The sequence below is a fragment of the Catharus ustulatus genome, chromosome 2 (genome assembly GCF_009819885.2).
Source record: "Catharus ustulatus isolate bCatUst1 chromosome 2, bCatUst1.pri.v2, whole genome shotgun sequence".
Classification (NCBI taxonomy): Eukaryota; Metazoa; Chordata; class Aves; order Passeriformes; family Turdidae; genus Catharus; species Catharus ustulatus.
The window spans coordinates 61,676,275-61,700,407 of record NC_046222.1 but is presented as its reverse complement, the minus strand read 5'-3'; the positions used below and the strand labels follow the sequence as shown (position 1 = coordinate 61,700,407).

Below are 24,133 nucleotides of genomic sequence, written 5' to 3'. Positions count from 1 at the left end.
TAGTTAGGTGTATGGCCTCTGCAGACTGGATAGAATTTGCAACAAGTAGGCTTAGAATGAAGTTTGAGGGTTTTTTTGTTGGTTTTGTAGGGGCAGTTCTTGCCTTTTTTTTTTAAAACCCACTGTATTCTGATCAAAAAAGGAACCAGAAATACGGAAACAAGGAAACTAGGAAGTAAAAGAAAAGGAGCTTTTCTAAAGGGTGGACTATGGAGGTCAAACAAAAAAATCAGATTCAGCAAGACAATTGAGAGAAAATGTGGCACATCATGAATGTACTCCTGCTATAAACCCATCAGGCCTCTTCAAAGTTGGGACACACGCACACCCTGCAGCATGAATATGAGCATGGAGGTCTGATATAAAATTACAACTGTCTTTTCAGAGGATAGATCCATTTCTGGATCACTGTAGGTTTAGATCCATTTCAGGATCACTGTATGTTTAGCTCCTTATATATTACTGAATATTAGACTGCATTTGCTCTGACACACAACTAACAATATCCCTCTCCCTTTAATTAAAATCGGTCAGCAGTGTTTGATCATGTAATCAAGTATGGTCTCACAGGACTAGAAAACATTTCTATCTGTGGAATGTTTCTAGCAGACAAGTGGAAGGAAAGGAACAAAAAGAATAAGCATAATGGGTCCCAACCCATCCTTAGGATTTCCTGCCACATATTAGTTGTAAATTAAATACGAGCTTTCTAGCTCATGAGGCAAAAGTAGTTTTTAAGCTCAATATAGCTTTATTTTTCCAAGACTTTTTATAAAATGTTCCAAAATTAAGTACTATATAGTTATATAGCTATTTTTGTACCTACTTAGAATTTTTCTTCAATTTCCAACTCCTTCTCTTAAAGGATATCGACTGTTTTCCTTTTAGTTCAAGCACTCTAAACAGGATATAATTTTGCCATACCACAAAAAGAAATAGAGCTCAGGAAGAACCTGATATTTAAAAGATTCTTCTCTTAGCAATTGGAAGGAATCAGTTTAACAGAAAAGCATTTAGCAGTCTTTTTATTAGACAAAAAATTTTAAAATTGAAATTTTGTTTGCATTCTATAGTCATAGTTGATACCTTACCTTTCCTGTAGTTTCTCATCAGAAAGCTGCAATTCTTCTTTTAAGTTTTGGTATCTATCTTCCCTTAACAATCGGGTGCCATCATAGAGTGTCAGTTCTCTGTCATGTATTAATCTGAAAATAAAGAATAAGCTCTATCTTGTCTTTGGTTGATTTTTACAATGCATATAACAACTAAGGGTGTTTTTAAAAGTTATCTCAGTTAACATACACCTCAGTAAAAAGAAAAACTGATACCAACTCAAGATGCATCCAGGTATGGAAGTAAAATAACATATATGTTTTAGAGCATAGACAGTCAACTTAGTTTAAATTCATAAGGTGAGAATACGGAAAATAAAATAATCTCTTTTACCAGTGGGTGTGCATAAATGGCATGAAACTGCTTTTTTGTGATGCTTGTAGCAAGTAATATACTTTCATTTCTTGAAATGCTCTCTTTCATCTGGTTTTAATGATTAACATACATACAGACCTAGTTGATACATACAGAAGTTGATTAGCTATAATGCATGTACATGTCAGAACTAAAAATCAGAAAGAAACACTAAACAGATGAAAAGGCAAAAACACAGGCAAGTACAGGTATCTGTTCTGTCCTTATGCAGATATATATATATTATATGAGAGAAGAAAATGCTTTTGCTACAACCTGTTTTTAAAGCTCATGATGTCCTTTGATTTAAAAAAGACAGTATATGACGCATGCAAATGAAATGGTATAAAAATTTGACCTGACAGTATAAATAATATTAACATAGTATTTGTGTTCTGCACAGTTTAATTTATTTTTTACTGAATTATGAATAATGTTTAGAAAGATCTTTGCAAACAATATAAAGTATGCTGTGTAACTTACAACATGCTTGCTTAGAAGCAGAATGCACTCAAATTGTTTCAAACATTTTCTGACATCTTGCATTTTAAAACAGTTGCACAAATATTACTAATTTTTAAAATTCATTATTCTAGAATAAAACCTAGCTCATTCCAAAATTCAGACTTACACTCTGTATTTACAACAGACTGAAATTTCCTGTATTATTTTAGGCTTACAAAAAATTAAAGGATTGCTTCTGGTCTTAAGCAAAAAAATGAGCACCACATATTCTATGAAACCAGTGCTCAGCTTGATCTTTACAATATTCCTGACATTCCAAAGCCATATCCACCAGCAGGAACTTAAGGTCTCAATATGCATGCACTCAACACACACATCACGTGCACCCAACTTATCCAAGCTCACATCCCGACCTTTGGAGCACAGCTAGAGTGCCAGGGTTAATTCGATGAATGCCATCAAGAAGAACAAGCTTTCCTTCCAGAGCTGCAGTGACAAGCGGCGATGGTCTCCAAGCAGTGTCCCCATTCGGAAGAGTGTACCTTTGCTGTAGCAAATCTCTAGCTGTCATATCCTGCAAGTACCAGTTCATCAGAAGAATATATTTATGATCTATTCTCTTAATTTATGAGCTGTCTCCTTAAAAAACTGCATTCTGTTCTTCCCAAGAATGTAAGAAGATTAGCAGGAAATCTTCGATTACTTTTCTAAAGAGTATTAGAAAACACACACACAAATCTACTCACAAAATGCTAAATAGTCTTTGGAAGTTCTAGACTTGCCAATATCACCTCTTTGAAACAAGAACAAAAGCCTTTCTCCCCCCTGCCCCTTTAACAAAACACAAGCATATGAAAACTTGTACACAGCCCTGTGTACAGAAGGGGGCAGCAATTTACACCCGGAGCAAACAAGAATAATTTCTTTCATACAGTAGCCACCTGAAAGAGCAAAGATTTTATTATAAATCTTGAACACAAACCAGCATGACATTCCACCTCTCAGCAGAAAAATGCAGGGGAAGCATCAGAGAATAATGAACAGGCTAAGAAAGAAGCTCGTAAAACAGAATTTATCAAAAGTACATAGCCTATCACAAAATAATGCTCAAGAAATAAAACCAAAGACAAAATCTAGCATATCCTACAGCACACATATTTTAGATGTTCCATTACAACAGGCAAGCACTAGAGAAACAAAGACGTAATAGTAATTTTGTGACCTGGAAGCCTACATTCCTTCCTCAGGCGATGGTGCAAACACAACTCAAAATCAGATAAAAACATATTTTCTATTGTAATTGTAGCTTTTGCATATGTCTTTTTCTCAACTATAAACCCTTTGAACTTTAAAGAATAAAAATAGAATACATTACGTCATATGGCCTGAATCATTTCCTTTTTCTACATTTCCTTAAAAGCCCTAAAATAACAGGACAAAGTCTGGTTCCTTCAGTGCTTCCACATTTATCTAATTTAAAGTGTCACATTCAAATCCACAAAGCCATATTGTATTTTTATTGTTGTATTTCTATTGTTTAACTGCTGTGGTCACTCTATCCTATTTTATTAATGAATTAGACATGAAACATTTTTATAAAGAAAGAGAAAAATGTGGGTTTAGGACTTGCTTAAAAATTGTGCATTCAGCAGCTAGTAAATGCTGTAATGAATATTTAACTAGCACACCTTTAGGTAATTCACCTCTAGAAAAATGAAACAACATACAGTATGAATTGACTGTGAGCCTGATATGCTATACAGTATGTTCATCTCTACTTCCAACAATGAGAACTACGCATTAATTTTCTGCAGATAAACTCAGAAGAATATTTTGTGCAAAATATTTTCTGAACTATAACATTAATATAACATTGTGTTTTTTTAAATGGTTGATTGAGATTTAGTAAAGGGATGATTAAAAAGGAATACCATTACTAACATCTGTGCAGCTTTTGTAAGGAACTTATTTTATGGCTAAGTATCTGTCCAGGAATTTATTGCTTTTCTTTATTTATGTTAACCCAATTTTTAATAAATTTTATTCAAATTACTTAATATATGATACTAAAACTAATCTTATAATACTCTAATGCTAAAAAGGTCTCCCTTTGGAGGGGAGGTAACTAAAGTATAAGAATTTATTATTCCTCTTATTTTGGACAAAGCAATGGCAACAATATATCGCCTTGTGAAACAAAAAGCTTATTTTAATTTTTAATAGTCATTTTAACTTATGTTTTACATTTCATTGTTTATTTTCTAGAGCAGTTTGTATATGGGAAAAAACAAGTATGTTTAGGAGAAAAACCAAGTAGGATAACTTCTGTTGCACTCCCTCCAGCAGTTACCAACACAAGCCTCCAATCTAGCCATTTTTCATGGATTGTAGTACTAATCATATTCTTGGCAACTATGCATTAAGAATCTATGTTTCCTGCTTTTCATGCCAATTTGGACTCATCATTTGTTAGTACTTCTCAAACAAAAAGCTGGAAGGATTTGGTGAAGAAAAAGTATGAGGTCAGGCAAAAAAAAGTCCTAGAAACAAAAACATCACAGTACACAAACACTAGTGATGTGCTTACAAAACTGTTTTTGCTAGGGAAGAAAAGGAGCAAGTTGCTGGAAAAACTGTTATAACATCACTTCAACTGTTACTTTTTTCCCCTCTGAAATCCTGGGGGGAGAAAATACTTTATTTTAAGCAATTTTGACTAAAAGTTCCTTAGCTACAGTCCACAAAGCACTAGCTGGCTACTACTTCTCATTTTCTGTCGCTTAACTGCATTAAGAGAACTTAAAAACAAAACTTTTCTAATCAGAATGAGTTTCCTTTCTTAGCAATTTGCCTACATAGAACTTCATATAATGAGAAATCCATATAATGACGTCAGATATCACAAATGAGACAGGAACTGCTCTCTCAGTCAACTGTTAGTATAAGGGATGATCTATGTTCCAAAAGGTTTGCTTTAGGTAAATTTGATTCTCACTTCACAATATAAAAGTTTTTAGAGTTGTTTTTTCTGTGAAACCAATATAAAGATCTACATCTTTTCACACTATTGAAGTCCTTAAATCAACTTCAGTTGCAAAGAACGATGAAGCAAATATTAAAAATAAAGACTATATACACTTATATATATAAAAAATATCCAAGAATTAATTACTTCAGTCAGCCTGAGGAGAAACAGTGCTATTGCTACAGACCAAAGGTAAATGTCCCTCTACTCGTTTTTGCACCAGTAAAAAATATCAGAAAGTAAATAAGAACCATAGAACAAAGAAAAGCCTCCTTAAGTTTAAAAATGGATTCAGGACAGTATGATGTCTCTGAAAAAAACCCAGAAGAAGGTTTTTTGAACCAAAGAAAAAAGTGCTAAATTTTCATAGTCTTCACTGCTGAATTAGTGTAGGAATTTAACATCTGTTTCAACATTAAATTATCTTATTTCTTTGCTATGCAAAGCCCCTGATAGGTTATATATTTTAAGAAAAACAAATGCATTCTGAAATTCTATTTATAGCTCAGCTACATTCAATACTATTTTTATACACTGCTTTATGTAAAGACTTCTGAGTTTATGCAACACATTATCCATTAGGAAACATTTATACGTACAGATACATAAGGGGATCTTACCTCGGCTTGGCTACACAGGAATTTACAGTGAACAAGCAGCTCTCAGTCATTTATTTGCTTTATTGGTACCATTTTGAGATGACCAAGAGCCTTTCTACAAAACCCCTTTGCCCTCTCAGCTTGATCAGCTGGTGAAACCAAAGGAAAGGTTCACTTCAGTGGGAAATATCTCAAATCCTTCCCTAGATTTTTATAGGAATTACAGATCGCTTTTAAAGAAAGATGTTTACTAAATAAACAATTCCATTGTCAGCTCTGCTCATGTGACTCCAAAAATGAAGCCTTCTGCTCACAATAATTGAAGCCATACTACCTAAACGTAGAAAGTTGAGAAACAGTGGTCATGTTTCTAAGCAAATAATTATCTAATTTTGCTGGTGAATACCAAATATTGTATTGTGTGCAACAATACAAGGGTTAGAGTGTGCTTGCAGTTCAGCAGGTTTCAAGTCGCAGAAGTTATTTTTCTGGGATGATTTAAAATTATTTTTACAGTGACAAGTACAGAGCGACGTATGCAGAGTAGTTGGCGACACAGTTCTGGCTCAGAAACGATACACCTATTTTAATAGACCACTATACAAAAGACAGCAGACACTGCTGGAATCCAGGTATATTACTGTGAACATGACATAACACTGATGAGGACAGATAGCCCTGGAACCCAAATCTGCTCACACTCAGTCATGTTAACGCATAAGAAAAGGGTAGAAGTTATCTGTCTGACTCCAGTTATGCAGACAGAGGTTCAAAACCTTCACCCTTATAAGCTGAAGCCACACAGAGGGGGAAGGAAAAGCAGTGGGATCCTGTCTGGAGAGGTTCTCAACAGTGCAGGAAAACACAAAATTGACTTTTTTTCATCATCAGTATTTCTCTTTTCTGTTTTCCTCTCACTTTTTCAACCCTTTAACCTCACCAACCATCTCTGTCAGTGTTTTCCCCACATGCCAGTATACATCCAAATCAGATGCCACTGCCATTTCCTCCTTTACAGGTCTCCATGCTGTCTGGGAAAAAATTAAAGCAGAAAAGAGAACAAAGAAAGAGACCAGTATATTGCATTAAATCTGATGCTAGTCTTTTCCTGCAGCATTGCCAATTATCACTTAGAACTGTAAATCCTGTTTCAGTTAGAACTGTAAATCCTGTTATATTTGGTGTATTTTGATTCATAAGGTCATAGGAGACCCTTGACTTCATATTTTATTTAAGGACTTTCTTTCTCCAGGGTTATGGAGAAAACCTTACACATGTGATCTCTGTGTGAAAAGTTAGCAAATTAACTAATTCTACTTCTAAATCTTGCAATTTTTCAACTTATGCCATGAGGTTAGAGTGTACCACAGCCTAAGACAGACAATTCTTTCCAAATAAGTACTGAATGACCACTGGCGATGACATTGCTCTTAAGCTTGACAGAGCCTGGGGCTTGCAAAAACACTCAACACCTTTAGTGCTGTGAGAAAGTCTGCATTTGAGATCATATTTAAAGCATGATCATCAGTAGATAGTTTCTTTACCTGGTACAGCATTATAGGTTCTATGCTGTATCCCAATATATCAGCAAACTCCTTCGCAATAACTGTTTTCCCACAGCCCTAAAAAGTTAAAAAATATTAATTAGACTACAATTCTAAAGATCATGGGGAAGAAAGGAGAACAGAAATTTAAATTCTTACTTTTCCTCCAATTAAACACATATCTTTAACCATATGGGATTGCATCATTTCTGCCAACAGTTGATTATGGCTGGAAGTCCTTATGAAAGTATCTGATTGAAAATGGTTTTTTAACATCCCAGTTCCAGCTGGAACCTATAAGAAAAAAAAAAGGAAATCAAAATGCTAAATAAGCATAACACTGTGATAACTCTAAGCTTCGAGTGAACTAGGTCATACTTATCCAAAACTACTGTAATATTTTGCTGATAATTGTCATCCATCAAACTTGAAACTGTCACTGTCACAAAATTAAACCACCTACTTTCTAATAGACAAACTCCTTCACCCACTCTTGCCAACAAATTTTTAAAATGTGAATCAATACCATTACTGCATTGGAGTATGCAAAGAACATCAGGCTGTTCATGAAAGAGACAAATAAAAAGTTACCAATATTCACTGCTCATCAGAGAATCACGGAAGAGATAAAGCCATTAATCTGAAGGAACTACTATGACCCAAACTTCAGAGAGTTTCAATTGTTCACCACATTAAGGTATTTGCTCTACATTTCCACTTCCTGCTCTAGTCTGGAAATTGTTTCATCTGTAAACTTCTTATGCCCTCCTGTTCAGAGAGCATAAGAGAGACATTCTGCAGAAGTACTTTCAGAATGTATCACCTGTATATCAAATGAAAACAAAAATCTTTGCTTCAGAACAGAAATGAATCAAATTCCTATAGACTCAACTCTTCCTGAAAAATTCCCATTTGTTGTCATTCCCCTCTTAATTTTGTCACGGTACAAACTCTCTTAGGATATTCATCACCAATGTTATTATAATCTCTCTGACTCCCACTACTTCACCTTCTTTACAGACTCTCTAGACTCTCCAAATTCAACATTAACTTCAAATTCTCAGATCAGCATCTGTTTCCTGAGTAAGAACTTATTTCACCACCTAGCAGGTCATAAACTTCATTGGAAGAAACTCAAACTAATCATATTGGATGTGATTACTTTGTTCCATTTTCCCAACATCCTGTGTCGGAACATTACCAAGCACTCATTAGATTTTATTTCAAGTGTAAACAAAGACAGACTATTGTTTTTACAAAAAGAAAAAGGGAAAGCAGCATTAAGAGCATCATAAGTACTCTCCACTATTCTAATCCAATAAAACAACAAAAAAAATTGAAAGGCTTTTTTTCATCAAAACTGCAATGATTAACATGGAGGAAACTATGAGTTTATTTAGAAATAAAATCATGTGTATCCATAAACTAATATTCCAGTATCAAAATGCGTCTCTAATAAATACCATGTGTTATTCTACCCAAAAAAAAAAATGTTCAGTGCAAATGACTTTTAGTATCAAGTGTGTCAAATTCTTGAAGAGATAAAAACAAGTAAGTAATTTTTAAAAACATATTATAGTTTGATGAATATATAAATTCATACCTGGAATGTCACTTCTTTTTCACCAATTTGGACAGTTACATCAGCTTTGAAGGGTTTGTTTCCATGTGCACTTTCTACTCTAGTAATCTTCATGGGAAACAAGAGTTTTTCTGAATCTTGAAGTTCAAAGCGCTGTAAAATTCAGAGGTGAGGAAATTATTTATTAAATACAACTTTCTGGTTTTTAAAACTGTTCCTTCTAAAATAATGCCAGAAGCAATTAATGATTAATAGCTTGGGAAGTCCTAAATCCATTTACTTCAACTTCTACTGCACAGATACCTGTGTTCACATTCTTGATGGCCTATATATTTTACATTTAAAACCAAAGCAGAGAGATTGTATACTTATTCAGACTATAGTGAAAGATGCAAAGTGAAAATGTCACATGGTGACTTTGCAGGTTTTTAGCCTGACAGTCTAAAATAATACAAGAAATTAATCACAGCCTTTAGCATGTTTAATAATAGATCACCTATCTCTGCAGCTCATTATAACCAATTGTAGATTTAAACATCTGAGTACTAATAAAAATAACCAGCAAACATTGCATTTGCTTAGTTCCCTAGTTCCCTCATACAATGAAAATTGAGTACAACCTATACAAATTAAGCTTTCAGCATGTTCTGGGTATATCAAGGACATGAAACAGGACATATCTTTTCTCAATCCTCTTTCCAGCATTGTAACCTTTATTTTTGCTGTACATAGAAAGCATGAAAGCCATTTAAAAAATGTTCAGTAAGGAGAGTCATACTGGGAGCATTATGCACACAAAAAAGCTAATAAATGGAACCACTGAATTCATAGAACCATTTTATTCAACAGAGTGAAAGCTGAGTAAACAAGAGAAAAAAGGAGTACTGTCCAACTCCTTAGAATTCTTAGAAAACAGATTTTTTTAACAGAAGTCATTAATGTAAAATCACTCTTAAAAGGCATATAGTACTATTACTACTAGGATTCATAGCATTGTCTATTTCAGTTTCAAAAGAAAACTGAGAAGGATATTTATAAAAGCCTTTTCTCTTCATCACATTGTAAATTTCCATTCTGGAGCAAAAGCCTACAAAAATCCTAAGTGTAAACACGTATTTAAGAGAAATGTGCTTTAGCAAAGGGCTGCACTAAATTATATTCTTATTGTAACAGCTGAGTCTACTTCAGATACCATTAAATTCTTAAACAAGAGAGGACAGGAATGCCTACGATTACTATCTCCAAGTATGATTCTAAGAAACTCTAACTAGAATTCTGTGAAAGCAGCTACCAAATGTCCTCACTCTCGCCTTCATTAATAAATTGCAATATTCTTACTAAGTTAATGGCATTTCAGATAGATCAAGGGTGCTTAGATACAAAATTGCCAACTGCTTGTAAACAAAATCCCTTATTAACAAGAGACTAACTGTGAGAGAGCAGCAGCAGATGCTGGATACTGGGTAACAACGATTTAGAAACAGGAACAGCAGAACTTGTACACAAAGGTCTTGGGAGTTCAAAATTTCTAAGGTGTTTTTCCGATAGGTAGTGGGGGGGGGGTTTTTGTTTTGTTTTGGGAAGGTTTTCTTTGTTGTTGTTGAGGGTTTTGTAGCATTTCAGACATTAAGTCAGGACAGTGAAAGAAGAATGCCTATGTGCAAATTGTTACTGAATTTACACAACTTAAATTCATCTAACTGAATTCAAATTCATCACATGTAATTACACAGATGTTGCTGAACTGAATACTCTCATAATTAAACAACCTCACACCTCTAGAAAATTACACACCGACACCTGAACAGGAGCAGCAAACAAACCTGCCCATGGCTGTCAGACCAAGGTGGGTCTCTTTGATGCAACTCTTCATTCAGAATTATGATAGGTAGAAATGGATTCAAAGTGGCATAAAATGGATGTACAACACATTAAACACTTCCTCTATAAAATGTTCAACCTGATAGCCGCAAAGGAAAATATATTTGTGGTTTGAGAGAACAACTACCAAGCGCATTCAGTATCAGTAAGTTTAAGAGATAGTTGGAGAGCCAGAAGCAGGCAGCCTCATTGACTCAGAGGAAAGCAAAAATAATAGATCAGTCACCAAAAACCAGGGAAGAGGTTTGGCAGTTCATAACCATCAGGCCACGTTCTGCATGCCTATCACCATGTGAGAAAAGGCAAACTGTAGAAGTTAGGGAAAAAAGGAAGAGGAATTCTCACCACTTGGAAGCATCTAACAATTGGCAATATCTCAAAATGGAAAATGCAAATAATACACCAGTAATCCAGCTGGTCAAAGGAATAGAGAGCTTAAATGAGCCATAGCTGCAGATGACCACTCGGCTCAACCGACAAGGCAGCTAGGCTATTCAAAAGAGTCATCCAAAGGCTGGAAGATTCTGGATAGGAAGGAAAAAGAATTTTCCACAGAACCAGAGGACTGAACTGCTTCACATGGAGCAAAAGAGGAACTGCAAATGCAAGATGGGATGGATTAATAGATGAAGTCTATTCCACTACAATGGTATGTATTGGTACTAAGAGCATCTATTAATGCAAAACCCCAGAGATTATAAAATACTTCGGAAGGAGTAGGAGAGAAATAAAACCTTCCTTAGAACAAAATTTGCAACAGAAATATCTTAGAAGAGAAAAGAATCCTGAAGGATTCTTTCTTATCTAGACATGAAATAGAATTACAGTCTTACAAGCATTCCTATGTACTGTGAGGCAGGGAAACAGCTTTCAATGAGGAGGTCAGGTAAGATTAAAGTGGGTGTGCAAGTAATACAAAAATGAGTAAAGGCAACAAAAAAACTTTTATTTGATATAAGATCAAGACAGTAAACACAGAATTAATCAAAGCATGGAAAGAAATGAAGAAGAATTCTAGGACTTTAGAGTGAAACTAAAAAGGGATATAGGCTAAAAGTGACTTGCTCCTTTATTAAGGCAAATCTGTTCTGTATGTATTTTTCTAATATTTCATTAAAAGATTCTCCTGATTAGAAGATAAAATAAATCCAAACAATGGGTGTTTCCAACACACAAAAGCATATGAGAATTAAAAGAGTAAACCCAAAACATGAATCTGGAGCAAAATATTAAAATTTTATGGGACAACGAAGAATTAAGTATAGAAAATGTGGAGTCTCTTATTTGCCACAATGCACAGCCAAAATGAAGCCAAGCAGTTTTATAAAAGCCTCTCAGTTGCATACAGAAAACTCCAGTGTTGTGGGAAACACATCATACATGCTTCAAGCTTATTGTTTGACAATGATTAACTGGAAGCTGTTTATCTTGAAATCAGTGATTTCTCCATATCTCAGTCTTGCAGAGAAAAAAAAAATACTTTTTTACTTAATTTTTACAATTATATTTTCAATGTTCATCTGTCAGTCAAAATAATTTGTCATGTCAGTATTTTGTGAAAGTACAGAATAATTTTGAAGGCCAAAATTCCAACCAACTCATATTTTCCTTCGTCATATCTTCTGAGTTAAGGATCACCTTTAAGAATCAGAATACAAATTGATACAGCTGCCAAAGTTCAGAAACTTCAAATAAGGGTAAACAAAGGCAAATTAGAAAGTTCACTTTCATCAGAAAGTTTATTTTGGTACTGTTGTCCTGTCTGTTGCAAGCTAGTAAACTAATGAATGCTGCAAACTGTAACACTTGTACAAATGCTTTTTGTATGTTAAGCACCTCTAAAGACCACTGTTGATGCTGGATTAAAGCACAATCTCTTGTCTATGCTAAGTAGTTTGAAACAAGGAGTTGCATTCATATAAAATTAAAAAGCTGGTTCATAGACATCCTTTTATCTTCAACATTCTTCTAGGTGGGCTCCCATTAGAGAGGAATGGAGGAGAATCCCTTCTCTCAATCTGCTGGCCAAACTGCCTGTGATGCAGCCCAGGGTACAGCTGGCTTTCAGGGCTCAAAGTTCACATTGCTCACACCAAGTTTCTCATCCACAAACACTCTCAAGAAACTACCTTCACTCCCAGGGAAGGTGTAAGTCAATATGTCACATTATATCATTAATGAGAATTACAAGTAATCGCTAGATCTTGGCGCAGCCTCAGTAAGCAAGGTGTATAAGGAAAGGATTTCTCTGAGTTGAAGATAACGTTTGGAAGACAATGCTTTAAGAATATGATCTCTTCGGGAAACATACGGAGGGAGCATCTAATAGCTGCCACAACTACCTGTTTGGCATAACCATTGGCTAGTTCACCTCTCAGCTCCAACAGCCGACTGAAAGGGAACACATCCTGAAATTAGGGTATGTTATCAGCTATATTACTACATCCCCGTATCTGCCTCTTCTGAGTCTGGCACCTAAACTTTACATTCCATTACCTGAAATTCGGGGTTTTTTTCTTTAAATGTTAGCTGATGTTAAGAAGTGACTGAATGCACAAATTAATCCATCAATGTCAACATACTTTCAGTAATTTTTTTTTTTTTTCAACTCTAGGTACCACCCAGTTAAGATTAGCATTTCCTTTTACATGGAAAGAAGTATTCAGTGGCAGTTATTACCTGGACACTCTTAGGAAATCCATAGAAAAGAGAACTCTTGCTTCTGATAGACTCCTCTCCCTCACAATTCTTAGAGAATGCAAAAAATAATCTCATACTAAAATTTATACAGTTCTGGAGGTGCTATTATTATAAATTATTATAAATGGATGTTCCTCAATACAACCAGTAATTTTCTGTATTTCTTAAGGTATTTGTGGTGTGCAAATAGAGTAAAATTCCAAATAAGATTATATGTACTCGTTGATATAGTAAGTTTATAAAGGTAATGATGAGGAAGATTTTTTTTTCAAAATGAGGAAAATTAACGCAGAAAAATCTATTAACGAGGTATTTAAAAGTAGATTAAGAAAGAAAATATTAAGAGCCAAATCAATCTGTCTTATTCAAGAAGCAAAAGTATGCACAACACAAAGTTAAAGGAAAGAAAATGAAGCCGATAGTATTGAACACAAAGACATTCACCATCTGTAATTGAAAGAATAAACAAAATGACAAAATACTTAAAATAAAGGCATATTAGAAGTGACTATTACTGCTCTGATAACAGATAAGAGCCTCTTTCTACACTGATGATTGTTCTTATAGGCAACTTCAACCACCCCAAACTGTGGTGGACACCAAGCATGACACCAAACCACTGAATGGGTCAGGTTAGAAGGCACCACAGTGGCTCATCTGGTCCAACCTCTCTGCTCAAGCAGTGTCCTTCCAGAGCATGTGGCAAAGGGTTGTGTCCATATGGTTCTTGAATATCTCCAGTGCGGGAGACTCCACAACCTCTCAGGGTAACCTATCCTAGTGCCGGGTTACCCACACAGTAAAGAAATTCTTCCTCATATCCAGGTGGAAGTTCCTGTGCAACAGTTAAAGGCAAGTGACAAATGACTTCAGGTCCTGCACTTCAGGCCATATTGGTTTCATAAGAGAAGTGGTAAGTAGGACCCCACAGGAGTCAGCTTTGATGGTTCAGAAAAGCTAGCAAGTCATTCAGGACAGCTTTCTAACCAAATGTAAGGACTGCCCATGCCAGAACTGAGGAAGACTAGTAGAAGAGTAGCCCAGTTACACAGGGAATACAGGACTGAACTCCAATGTAAAAAGGAGGAGCGAGGTGGGGGGAAGAACACGCCAGCAGGGGTGGGCTGCAAACATTTCCCTGATGCATAAAGTTGGTTTTAGGGAAACCAAATATTTGCTAGCTACATAGTTGGTTATTTCTAATTACGAATATAGAAATAGTATCTAATTTTCAGGACTGGAAGAGCTGGTTAAAATGCTTTAATGCTAATTTTCAGCAATATATGTAACTCCTACAACACATTAAAAAGTTAAAGAAAACTGACAATGTGCTTAAGTTTTAAAAGATAAATGAAATAACCCATCATAATTTATGGGTTTTAACTTCTATTAAACATGGACAAACCAACAAAACATCTGACCAACAACAAGCAACAAAAAATAACAGACCAAATCCAGAGACCAATACCATCTATAATCTTGCAATAGTGAATGTATTTGTCCATTTTTAGAATCTCCTCTTAAATGTCAAAAGCATTTTTTAAGCATTTGACTACCTTAACCATACAAGTAACTACAGTAATTTCACGATTACAAGCCGCACTGACTATAAGCCACATCTCCGGGTGTTGGCAACATTTCATTCTCTGTCCATACATAAGCCGCACCTGATTATAAGCCGCTCTGTCGTTCGCAGCGAGGACCTGCATGCAACAAGTTGCCAAATAGTAACAGAATCGTAGGATCGCGGGGTTTACTGGCTCGGGCTGTGCGGGCTCAGCCCGCTCGGGGCTGCTGACGGGGCCAGGTGGCCCAGCTCGGCGGGGTCGCTCGATGGGACCGCCGCTGCCGCCGGGCTCGCTCGCCCCGGTCCAGCACTGCCCTGCGGTGGCAGGCGGGGACAGAGCCCGTCAGCACCCACAGTGGCAGCGGCAGGAGGGGAAGGAGCACCCCCATTCCCGTGGTGGCAGCCGGGGGTGGACCCTGCTGGCTCCTGCACTGGCAGGCAGGGGCGGGAGCCCCCCGCTTTCCCCCCGGGCCGCGGGGATGGCAGCACGGAGCCCCTGCCTCTCCCCCGGCTGCGCAGCCTGAAGGAGGGAACCCCTGCCCCCCTCCCCACCCCGTGCTGCCGGCATGGAGCCCTCCTGCACCTGCCGTGCAACAGAGTAACCAGTTTGTAACAATCGCGCAATGCCAGGTTTTACTGACAGGTGCTCGGCTCAGCACCTCGGATGCACTTCTGGGGTCGGAAATTTCAGAAAATTTTTCACATATTAGCTGCTCCTGAGTGTAAGCCGCATTTCCGGGGTGGGAGCTAAATTTTAGTCAAATGGTGCGGCTTATAATCGTGAAATTACTGTACTTTCAAATTAATTAACCACTTTTATATATAATGAGGATTCTTTCATACTCTAACTGAAAAGTCTAAATATTCCAAAGATCGTAGAGGTTTCACGTTTCACTATAATGAAATTAATTAGCTGATGATGGTTTTTTAAAATACTGTTATGAAAGTTTTAAGCATCAGCAATAATGTAGCCATCTAATTTACCTAAGATTTCTATTTTTATACAGAAGTAACGAAGTACAATGTCCTGGGATGACTTTTTGATGCTGAATGGTATCCCCATTCATCTGTTTAACCCAGAAATAAGTTCTGCACCCTTAAAACCAGAAGCAAGAGTGAAGGGAGGGGGAAGCGGTGGCACACAGTTTGTGTGTGCAGAAACTTAATTTTCACTCCCTGGAATTCCTCGCTCTCTCAGTGCATGCTGCCTGAGAGAGCTCTCCTTTGCTTTTAGTTAGCTTTTAGCTAGTTGAGGCAGAGAAGTTCCCTGACTGTGACGTTCCTTTTTCTTGGAACTGATTAGCCCTGCTCTGGGACTGAAAACACAGAAGAACACTGGGAGCCCACAGCTGTGGCCTGCTGGAGCCTTGGACATGGCATTTTCCAGCAAAGGAGGGATTGACAAGAGACTGAGAGAGAAGAGTTACCTCCCACAATAAGGACTTGATCAATTTGCCATCTCCTCAGAACAGCGACAGGTTTTATCCTTTAATCCTTTTCATTATTCCATGTTTGTGAATACTTTGCTTGTTAAATAAACAGTTTTTTCCACTTTTCTTGAAGGAGGTGTACCTCCCAAACCAGTTGGGGGGGAACAACTTGAATTTGCTTTCCAGAAAAGACTGCTTTTTAAGTTTCCTCCCAAAATTTGCCCAAACCAGGTCATACCATTAGTCAGGAGAGTTACTGCCATAATCTATAACTCCCTAGAATTATAATATAAATATACCATTCAATACTTACTTTTAACATGTCTTTGACTGCAGTCCTGCCTTCCTTTCCAAGGAAAAGATTATAGGGGTAAAGCCGGTCAATAACATGCTGGATTGACATCATAGGAAAGGAATCCTAATATAAAATTTAAAAAAATTGAAAAAATTATTGGGTCATTCTGCCACCAGCCATTAACCCAAAATTCTGCAGAGCTTTGAAATTAAAATAAGACTGTAAGGGCAATGTACAAAGGACCACTACAAGCAGTATTTGACTAGATGTCGAAACAGGCACTTCTCAGGTGTAATTCATTATAATTTAAATATCCAAAGGAGATTAGAAGAACTATGTCCTAAAAATTATTTTCTTTCTTGTGCTTAAATGGAAGCTACAGTGATTGGCTCAGATACCTAAAGACAAATATGGCCAAGAGAGACAAATCCCACCACAGATAAATCCACAGTACTACTAGAAAAGAAACCATATGACAGGAAATCTGTATCTCAATAATGATTTACACACTGACAGCAATTTATAGTATTTAATTTTGATTCTATTATATTGTACCAATTCTACTTAACAAATCAGTTCATAGAAATTTCTGAGCAGTTTTAATCAAACTGTTTTGTTTTGAAAAGAATAAATAAGTATGCTTGCACTTCCTGCTGAAAAAAAACCCGAATTTTTTTTTTTTTACTATCTCCTTGTTAGATTTAAGTACTAAGTCTTCTGTCAATTGCTGCCTGAACTAGCAAAATGATTATTTTGCCGTAGCAATAGAGAAAAAGAAATGCATTTATGACTACTGAAGACACAAAGCTTTCCTGGTAAAAAAAGGCATTTCAAACTCTCTAGCTTAAGTATTGATTGTTTGCTTCAAAAATGACTTGCACATTTTTAAGGACTACTTGTGTGTAACACTAACGGAAAACAGTCATTTGACCAGCACTATCTTTTTAAGCCTTCATGAAAGCAAATAAAACAATTCAAATGAAATTAACTAATTTTCAGTTATACACTTAGATTTACATAAGCACACAACTGAAAGAAGAGTTCCTTGAAAATGAAGCCAGGAGACGCATATTTTATGAAATGCGTAATTCAATTTATAAGCAGTAACACTATTTATAATGTTCCACATTTAAAAAAACCCAGTAAAAATAAACCATTTATTGCACTATATTCAATGTACAGCTTCAAGGATCAAGGAGCCCTCTATTGCATTTTAAAAGCCCTCCATCTATATATAAAGACATACTATGTAATTTTTCCACATTATCTCAAATTAGTAATAATTACAATGGAATGTATAAAATAAGCCGCTTCAGAACAAGATCCTACAAAAAAAATTTCCCTTTTGTCAGGCAGGAGTTCTCAAACTAAGAAATTATGTTTTGGAACTGCGTGACTATGACAGAAGATAAGAAACCACTCATCACAATGCACTCTTTTCACACTTTTGCACAGTTAGATTAACTAAACTAGAAGCAGAGTGTGGCACTGACCCAGCACACAAAGGAAAAATGATGTAGCTTGAAATCACTGAGCACAGCTTAGAAACCCAAGGGATTAAAACTAACTCTAAAATAAACAGTTTCCATTTACCTACAAAAGACACTGTCATACAACGGTAACATTTCACATTCTCTAATGTAAAATAAAATGCTTCCTTCACTCCATAGTTTAGATAATAGCTTAAGGCTCATTTTCTTTCTGTAATTCTGAAAGCCATCTGGCATTCATTTAAAAATAATTTTTCATTTTGTGGCTCAAAAGTGTAAAAAGTTGCAATTTATATCAAAATCCAACAGTATATTTTTCCCAAAGCCCTCAAATACTACTTCATTTCACTGAACTTAAATATTCATCCCTTCTTAATATCTAATGTAGGACCTCTAATTCAGAAAACTAATTCTATCTGTAAGCATCCAGCACAACTGAGGGGATTGAGCACCACAGTAACACAAGTAATTGATATGTTTTAATGTATACAATCCAATATAAAATACATAAGAAGTGATCTGCTGCTGAACAGACCAGAGGTAAAATGACTGCACTTGAGACAAAGAGAATTATCCAGAGTTCCTCCTGCAGACCCCTGCACCTTTGAGAGTGGGTCTGAGAAATTCTCCTGGTACTTTACCCTCCTGGGTTGACCATAACTTCCTGCATGCAAAAGGGCACCAACTTCTCTCTCTTTATACAGATCTCATGTCTGTGACATCCTTCAGGAGGCACCTTCAATGTTCTCTTTGACTTTTTTCCACGTAATTACAAAGTCCAAGGGACAAAGGACTATCCAGGAAAGCAGAAAAACTGATACAGCTTTAGTCCTGAGCTGTCACTGTGAACTCTGCAAATGTGCAATTCCTATTTCTCTCCGGACTTAGCTATCAGCAAGCACTGTATCTTTGAGTGTGCACAGCCTGCATCTTCACATAATTCTCCATTTCTGTTCATTCTAAATCCACCAGTCAGCCCAAATGAAACTAATGTAGGCTTCATCTCATACAATTTAACTGTTTCCTATGCCCACATTTGCTTTGGGTGCTTTAAGGTGTCAGTGGAGTGCAATAGGTTTTTTGTAATGCAATCAATCTGATTTACACGGGTAACATTAAATCCAAAGCACTTTTAGGTCGTGGTTTTTTTATTTCTCTGCACTCACTATCTCAGTGCCATCAGATATACTGTAGATGCCCTGAAGTCAGGTAAGGTGATTTACTGCGGGGGTGAATAAATTGATTACTAACATACGTTTAATAAACAATACAAATCTTATGTCATACCATACTTTGTTCTTCAGTATTATGCTATATGTTCAATTAAAGTATTATTCAGAGATATCTGAGACTTTTCTCCCTTCAACTATTCTTAGTTTTTTCAGGGTTTTTTTAAAATATTCATGTTATTCTTCTTATAACAAAATGAATAAACCAGATCTAATTCTGAGAAATTTTAAGTCCATACAGTTTCACAGCACGTGTATGTACATACCAAAATCTGAACTGCAGCCGATAAGCTGTCTAAAGGAAAATCTGGAAGTCCCAATGTAGAAGATTCTTGAGAGCAGAGAGTTGTAGCAAAAGACAGGAGCTGAGAAATTCTGAATATGAAAAAGTAATTACAGAGTTTTATACATGCTATCTGCATTTAAAATAGTAAAGCATAAAAAGTTAAATATAGTAAAATATGCTGAAACTACTTCTGAGTGCACACAAGTAAGATGTGACCAAAGTTCTAAAACACTAAAGATTCACTATATGAAGGCTGCATACAAAAAACTGTGTCAGCATATGCCCACACATATTAAAATTTTTTTCACTTCTGGTCTCCATGTGGTGATAGAGACACAAAAATAGCATGGAATCCTGAAAGGACATAGCTTCTTAATTCAATTTTTTTTTTTTTAATTATGAAAAATTACCTCTCAGTGGAAATGTTTGATCCTATTGAATATAATAGCTGAAGATGGTCCTGGAAATAGAAGATAAAATCACAGAGTAAATTAATTTTGGCATCATACTATGGGTCACAGGTCATGATATGAAGCATCTTCTATCTTTCCCTCTAATTTAGACATGAGGATTCTACCAAGCCCTTGACACAGAATTACAGTAATTTCACGAATACAAGCCGCACCAATTTGACTAAGATTTTGCTCCTAAACCGGAAATGCGGTTAATAATCAGGAGCGGCTAATACAACCTCAGAAGTGCCTGCCAGAGTGCTGAGCCGAGCAGCTGCAAAGTCGGCATTTTGCGATTGTTACAAATCGCTACTTTGTTGCACCGCAGGTGGAGCCTGGCTCCCTGTAGGCAGCACGGGGGGCGGGGAGAGAGGCGGGAGAGCTCTCTTTCCTCCTCTGCCACAGCCCAGGGGAGAGACGGGGGGGGCCCGGCGCCGCCATTGCTGCGGCCCGGGGAGGAGAGGGGGGACCCGGGCCGCCCCTACCGCGGCCCGGGGAGGAGAGGGGGGACCCGGGCCGCCCCTACCGCGGCCCGGGGAGGAGAGGGGGGACCCGGGCCGCCCCTACCGCGGCCCGGGGAGGGGGGGAGAAGCCCGCGCCGCCATTGCCGCGGCCCGGGGAGGGGGGAGGAAGCCGGCGCCGCCATTGCTGCGGCCCGGGGAGGGGGGAAAAGCGCGCGCCGCCATTGCCGTGGCCCGGGGGGGGGGGGGGAAGCCGGCGCCGCCATTGCTGCGGCTCGGGGAGCCGACGGGAGCCCCGCGGAAGCCATTGCTGCGGCCCGGGGAGCCGACGGGAGCCCCGCGCAGCCATTGCCGTGGCCCAGGGAGGGGGGGGAAGCGCGCGCCGCCATTGCCGCGGCTCGGGGAGCCGACGGGGTGCTTTGTCCCCGCCCGCCGCCGCCGCGGCAGGAGCGGGGAAACGCCGTCCCTGCCCGCCGCCGGCGCCACGGGCGCGGGAAAGCTCCGTCCCCGCCCGCCGCCGCTGCCGTAGGAGCGGGGGAAGCTCCGTCCCTGCCTCCCACCGCGGGGCAGCGCCGACCCGGGGTGACCGAGCCCAGGGGCAGCGGCGGCCGGCCCCGAGCGGCAGCACCGGGCTGGGCCATCTGGCCCTGTCAGCGGCCCCTAGCGGGCCGAGCCTGCACAGCCTTAGCTCAGCCAGTAAACCCCGCCCTCCCGCGGTTCTGTTACTAATTGCACGCAGGTCCTCGCTGCGAACGACAAAGCGGCTTATATTCGGGTGCGGCTTATCTATGGACAAAAACCGAAATGTTTGCCAAGACCCAGAGATGCGGCTTATAATCAGTGCGGCTTGTATTCGTGAATTTACTGTAATTTGATTTAAGAATAAAAAAGATCAAATTCTTTCTTTTAGGGTTGTGTTATGGAAGTTACTTTTCTGCTTCACTGTTCCATGGGAACTCTAAGACTGCACGTCAGGAATTTATTATTCAATACAAAAATACGAAAACTTTAAGATAACTTAAGAAAACTTCCAGATAAATTTGTTATCCAAGAACTCTTTTCAGAAGTGAAGCAAGTAGAACATAACATCAAGGTATTACCTCTCCTCAATACAAATGATCCAGTCTTCTGCTACCACACTCACCTTAAAGGGCAGATGATAAACATCTCTAGCTTGAAATCGAGAGCGAAGGGGTGGATCCAAAGGGTTACCAGAGTATTTAGGTACTGGTAGGCCCAAGGCTATCACTCGAAAGTCTTCACTAACCCGAACAATCTTCCAGGCATCTAACTCTGATTTTGTATGCTCCTAAATAAATTAAGACAAAGCAACAGGAAGGAAAAAAACCCACATTGCGCCACTAAAAACTTATGATGACTAAGCTCCAGCTCAACTAAAAGCCCCAGTCCCCCAGCCTGAATGTGGTAATGTTCTCAAATGTTCTCATCTTTGATGCAGAGTGACTAGCAAGAGTTGAACTGGTCAAATCTGTGGACAACAAAAACAAGTTTTTCCAAAATGATCACAGAAAAAATTACTAATTAGGTACAGCTTTCAAACCTGTAGCATTCTGACCAAAAACCCTAGAGATGATGGGGCCTGTTGTGATGTTACCTTACATCTTGTGAAAATGTACAAATACAACATTCTTTTTACAAAGAACAGGAAATAAACTGACCACAAAATATATTTTATTCTGATACATTAGAAGTGTATTGCAATGAACAAGGTTTTTTACTTCTTCCCCTATCTTACAAATGTAAAGGCAACTAAAATCTCCATTTTAGAAGTTTCATTCACAAATTATACTTTATTATATGAAATAATACAGAACTAGTCTCCTTCATGAGGACATTATATGTTGTATTATGTCAAACAAAGGATTCTTTGCATACAAAAAGGCTCCCTATCTACCCATATCACAGTTGTCCTCCCTGAAACTATATACGAATACATTTCTTTCAGATTGAAATGCTCAGTAACTATTCACACAGGAGAAGCAAAATTGAACATTAGTTTATATGATACAATAGTCCCCAAACAACAAAACAACAATATTAGATTTAGCATTACAGCAAGAGATTTATTTAATTCATATACTATCATCAGTGTGCCTGAGGCACTTGTTTTGAAACATTTAATCATTAGAAAAGTGTTTAAAAGGAAGAGAGATGTTTTACAACCAAATCTAAGTTCGAATTCTCATTTTCATTTTTTAAATACAAATACATTTTAAAGGCTTGTTTTTAAAATATAATAATAATGCTTCCAGTAACTGTACCTACTAATTAAATACTACAAAAATCTTTTTGAAAACACATGGATCAGAGGAATTTTAACCACAGATGAACAGCATAATAATGATATATTTTCAGGGTACTTCAGCAGAGCTGGCAACTTCATACAATCAAGATCAGTGAGTGAAAGCTTATTGCAAATGTCCTTGCTTTGCCACCTAGGTTTGAATCATACACCTAACCACAGGTGTGACAGGTGAGGAAGGTGAGGAAGCAGGTGTCAGACTGAGAGGTATGCAACTGGAAACTACAGTACATGGAACTAAGATGCAAAGTACTACTGAAACTCTCAAAAAAAAAAACCCCATGAAGAGTAGCACCCAAGCAGTGGTACTCAAAGCCCAAACAAATGAAAATTATTTAAAGCAGTAATGACAGCAGACACTGAAATCCCCATTTCCTATCAAAGGAAAAGCATCCAACCATTTTATATTGACTGCTGTTTACATATACTTTAGTAAATTAAAGGCAAAACAGCACCAATATAATGACCAAATACAGAGATACTCATTCTTGACCTCATTCTTTTAGTATCCTAATATTTTAAAAGCTTAGCAACAAGGTTACCACCATGAAGCATTATCTGAACTTCATGGCAACAACTTCAACTTAAATGTTTTTTCACAAGGACATCTGAGTTATTGTCACAACGTGGCTTTCACATTTTAGAAACATACAGGCTTCATGTAAGTTTAACATGGACTATCCTTTTTCACATGTAGACAATATCAAAAAAATTGCTGAAACCTTGGTGTGGTTTCCCCCATTTGACTCCTAAGTACTCTCTCCTTCACAATAATATTCCAGCACTACCAAGAAGAGGAGGGGGAAAAAAAAGAGAAAATTCAAAGATCATTTCCATACCTGCAAAAGTTTGTCATAACGATCTGCAGCCATGAGAAAACGACCATCTTCAAGCTGCATTTCCCTATTCTCCAGCAAATTGTTTAACACTGGCAGGACATTCCGCTCAGCCTTCTCCAAGCCTTCCAGAACAAGGATTCTGCCTTCAGTAGCTGCACGAACTGCACACTTTAAAAAAAACCAAACAACAATATTTTAATAGAAATAAACTTTGCATAATTAATACACTCATGTTGAAAAAGAACCTCCAAGTTCTTCCAAGAACTTTGCCAAAACAACATTTATTTCAGTAAGAATCAACGTGACTCATATCAGTAGTGATCAGGAAGGGTGATATCTGACCACCTTTAACAGTGCTACACGTTCATGAGCTGGAGTTTCACTGCCTAACTATTATAGGGACAGACAGAAATAAGTTCCAGTATTTTGTGCCAACAGAATAAGATATAAAACCTTGCAGAGTTCTAGACTAAACACAGTATATATATGTGGTATCCT

General features: G+C 37.7%; 1 protein-coding gene across 2 annotated transcripts in view; it reads right to left on the bottom strand.

Moving 5' to 3' along the window:
- The window catches only part of VWA8 (von Willebrand factor A domain containing 8), a 192,349-nt gene that overhangs the window by 131,650 nt on the left and 36,566 nt on the right, over positions 1-24,133 (bottom strand). For both annotated transcript variants that reach the window (XM_033051539.2, XM_042778991.1), the window contains exons 5-14: positions 23,636-23,803; positions 21,618-21,782; positions 19,971-20,020; positions 19,541-19,649; positions 16,574-16,678; positions 8,704-8,835; positions 7,260-7,394; positions 7,101-7,178; positions 2,346-2,506; positions 1,092-1,205 (exon numbers count right to left, since the gene is read on the bottom strand). In XM_033051539.2, the coding sequence (XP_032907430.1) occupies positions 1,092-1,205; positions 2,346-2,506; positions 7,101-7,178; positions 7,260-7,394; positions 8,704-8,835; positions 16,574-16,678; positions 19,541-19,649; positions 19,971-20,020; positions 21,618-21,782; positions 23,636-23,803 (1,217 nt within the window). The remainder of the gene's footprint in view (positions 1-1,091; positions 1,206-2,345; positions 2,507-7,100; positions 7,179-7,259; positions 7,395-8,703; positions 8,836-16,573; positions 16,679-19,540; positions 19,650-19,970; positions 20,021-21,617; positions 21,783-23,635; positions 23,804-24,133) is intronic.